The 3267-nt window shown below is 41.7% G+C and overlaps 1 protein-coding gene across 1 annotated transcript; it reads left to right on the top strand.

Annotated features, from left to right (window-relative positions):
• Positions 1-2135: 2135 nt before the first annotated feature.
• Positions 2136-2840, top strand: LOC113838115 (GTPase ERas-like). Its single transcript, XM_027433882.2, has one exon. The coding sequence runs from the start codon at positions 2148-2150 to the stop codon at positions 2838-2840; it is 693 nt and encodes a 230-aa protein (XP_027289683.1). The 5' UTR covers positions 2136-2147.
• The last annotated feature ends 427 nt before the right edge of the window (positions 2841-3267 follow it).

Here is a 3267-nt window from a genome sequence, read left to right as displayed (position 1 = left end):
CATGCCTGGCTCAGGTGGCTTCATCTTCACTTAGTGAGGCATTAGAAAGATGGGATGAGTAATATGAGGAGTTGTACTTAAGTATAATCAAAATTGAATTACCTCTGTGAGCCTGGGTTTTCACCACCTAAACAATGAGGCACAACTCTTCCCAAGTCCTTTGATGATTTACAACAGATTCAATGATAAGGAAAAATAATTTCTCATAGTTGAAATACAGTGGACTTTAAGGCAGAAAGGCTGCATTTCAGGGGTACCTTCTTCTGTTACTGGAGTTATAACCAGAGCCTGTGTTCTGGCTCCCCTAACAAGCAAGGCTCAGTCACTCATCCGCAACAAATCAAATGAAGAAACTCATCAAGCCAATCAAATGAAGAAACTTTTCTAGTGCCATGTCCAACTATAATGCAGGTACTCTGCAGTCAAGATGGACAGATATCTCTGATGTCCTAGCATAGCCAGATCTATAGTGTGACTTGTAGGTAAGACAGGGAGTCACAGTAATACCTCTCTTAAGAGCAAGAGAAAAAATAATATGAAAGGCACAAAGACAAAATTGAAAAGAATTTAAAATATATTTATTCAGTTTGAGTAATTAGGAATGATAAAGAAAATTCACAGTAAATAATCCATTCCTTGGGTCCTAACAAGCTTAGACTGAAGGAAAAAATGCAAAATTAAATGTTCTAATGAAGCCAAATAATGGATTTTCCTCATCTCTAAACCATTCCCACATTCTCAGTTCCTGTTTCTCCTGTGAGGATGTCAAGTGAGAAGTAAATCTTTCTTCAATGGAGACATTCTCATTTGGAAGACTAAAGTCTTTACCCACAGAGAGATTCCCAGGGAAATTGGAATTTTATGGGTCACCACGCGATGCTGGCACACACCTTTAATCCCAGCACTCGGGAGGCTGATGTAGGTGGATCTCTGTGAATTCAAGGCCAGCCTGGTCTACAGAGCAAGTTCCAGGACAACCTTCAAAGCAATACAGAGAAACCCTACCTCAAAAACCAAAAAAAAAAAATTATGAGTCTACTGTTTCATGAGTTGCAGCCAAATACACTCCATGAAGTAGACTGCTGGTCTCCACATAACTGTCATGGTCCAAAAACATGCAATCACTTTACAGACACTCAGAAATAACAGAAAGGTTTTTTTTTAATAAATTTCCTTGTCGTGATATTGTATAGCTTCTCTGAATAATCACCCTTTGTAGAGGAAGTGTCCCATGGGGACATAAAGAAGCATGGAATTACAAATATTAATTACTTATGTATCTATAGATAGATAGATAGATAGATAGATAGATAGATAGATAGATAGATAGCATGAGAAACTATGTTGTTAAAAAAATGGCATGGACCACAAGGTGGACATTGCTGCTTGACAAAGTTCCAGCCTGCTAAGTGCTGGGATTAAAGTTGAGGGCCACCACTTCCCAGCCTATCTTTTTGAAATATTAAAAATACATTATTTTCATTAAAAAACACTTACTGCTATCTTTTTTAATGTTTTCTTTAAGTGTATTGCTGCTTTTATCACTATTTATTCCTGTTCTCCAATGTTTCTAGGTTTTTAGTAGATTCATTGCTTTTCTCTCCAGTGATCCTATATTATTGATTTCTGTGTAGAGCAAAGTATCTGTAGCCCAGGCTTGCCTCATGCTGTGTCACTGAGATTGCATTGCACACCTAATCCTGTTTCTCCTGGCCAGGGCTGGGAAGACAATCCTGCAGCTCCTTCCAGTCTGGGCCTTAGTACTCTGTGAGAAGGAAAAATAAACCAGTTAATCCATGAACTCCAGGCTTTCTGATTTTTACTGGGGAATTAAAAATAAAGATGAACCTGTGGAAGAATTGAGTTCATTGGCCAACTTTGAAACTGGTGGAGTCACAGTGCAGAAAGGGAGAGGCAGGATGGAGGTTGAGATTTCCTCCTTCAACAGTAGTTGACATTAGCAATGTGGAATTCGGCAATCAATTCTAGATGATCCATGATTTTCCTGATTGTGCATTACTTGGGGTCCACAGATGAGAGCAATCAAGAAACTGGACAGAGAGCCACTTGCAGCCCCACAGCGGACTTCCACTCTGCGGACACAGTGCCTGTTGTTTACATTTATTCCTTGAGCTGCCTGTTGGGGAATGGCATTGCCAACAAAGTCTAGCATCTTAGACCTGCTCCTCAACACACATTGCACCAGATCCCCAGAGGAAAGCCATGAGGCTTGGGCACAATGCAAAGATGCTGGCAGGCAGCTTCTTGAATACAAGCTAGTAGTGGTTGGTGCAAGTGGTGTTGGTAAATGTGCTCTCACTATCCAGATGAACCACCAATGCTTCGTGGAAGAACATGACCCCACTATCCAGGATTCCTACTGGAAGGAGGTGGCCCTGGACAAAAGTGGCTACATTCTGAATGTGCTGGACACAGCAGGGCAGGATATCTACAGGGACTTGCGAGACCAGTGCTTAGCAGCTGGTGATGGTGTGCTGGGTGTCTTTGCTCTTGATGACCCCTCATCTCTGGACCAGCTGCAGCAGATATGGTCCTCCTGGAGACTGCAACAGAAGCAGCCCTTGCCCCTGGTACTTGTAGGCAATAAATGTGACCTAGTGACAACAGCTGGAGATGCTCACACTGATGCAGCTATCCTAACTCATAGGTGGGGAGTCCCCTTCATCAAGACCTCAGCCAAGACACGACAAGGTGTAGAGGAAGCACTTGCTCTGCTTGTCCATGAAATTCAGAGGGCCCAGGAGTCCGTGGTTGAATCAAGCATGGAGAAGACCCAACAACACAAAGCCATGTGTAGCTGTGGCTGCTCTGTAGCCTGAAGATCTTAGTCAAGCAAATTGACCCTTCTCTCATGTTATGTCAAGATGACAATTCCCTTGGCATAAGAGTCCCCTCCGCCACCAAATAAGTTGCCATGGACACCTTTTTATTCTCATTTGGTGAGGAGTTAGGTGGTAACAATGGGGTGTCCAGCATTGGCTGATCTCTATGAAGCTCTATGCAAAATTGAAAAATGTCGTTCATACTGAAAAAAAAAGAAACTGGATAAAGGACAGACCTTATCTTGAAAGCAAATTGCTATAGTTACAAAAGCTAAATGAAAAAAAATCTGGGTAAAATGTGTCCTGCCTAAGAGGACAATTATATTTCTGGGTTTAGATATAAGTCTGAAAGAAAAGATTTGAGAAATCCTTGATGTGTTCCATGATAAATCCCTACTCTCTTCTGGAGCACATGGCCATAAAG

The sequence above is a fragment of the Cricetulus griseus genome, unplaced genomic scaffold (genome assembly GCF_003668045.3).
Source record: "Cricetulus griseus strain 17A/GY unplaced genomic scaffold, alternate assembly CriGri-PICRH-1.0 unplaced_scaffold_544, whole genome shotgun sequence".
Classification (NCBI taxonomy): domain Eukaryota; kingdom Metazoa; phylum Chordata; class Mammalia; order Rodentia; family Cricetidae; genus Cricetulus; species Cricetulus griseus.
The sequence above is the reverse complement of the archived record's forward strand: the minus strand, read 5'-3'. Positions and strand labels throughout refer to the sequence as shown.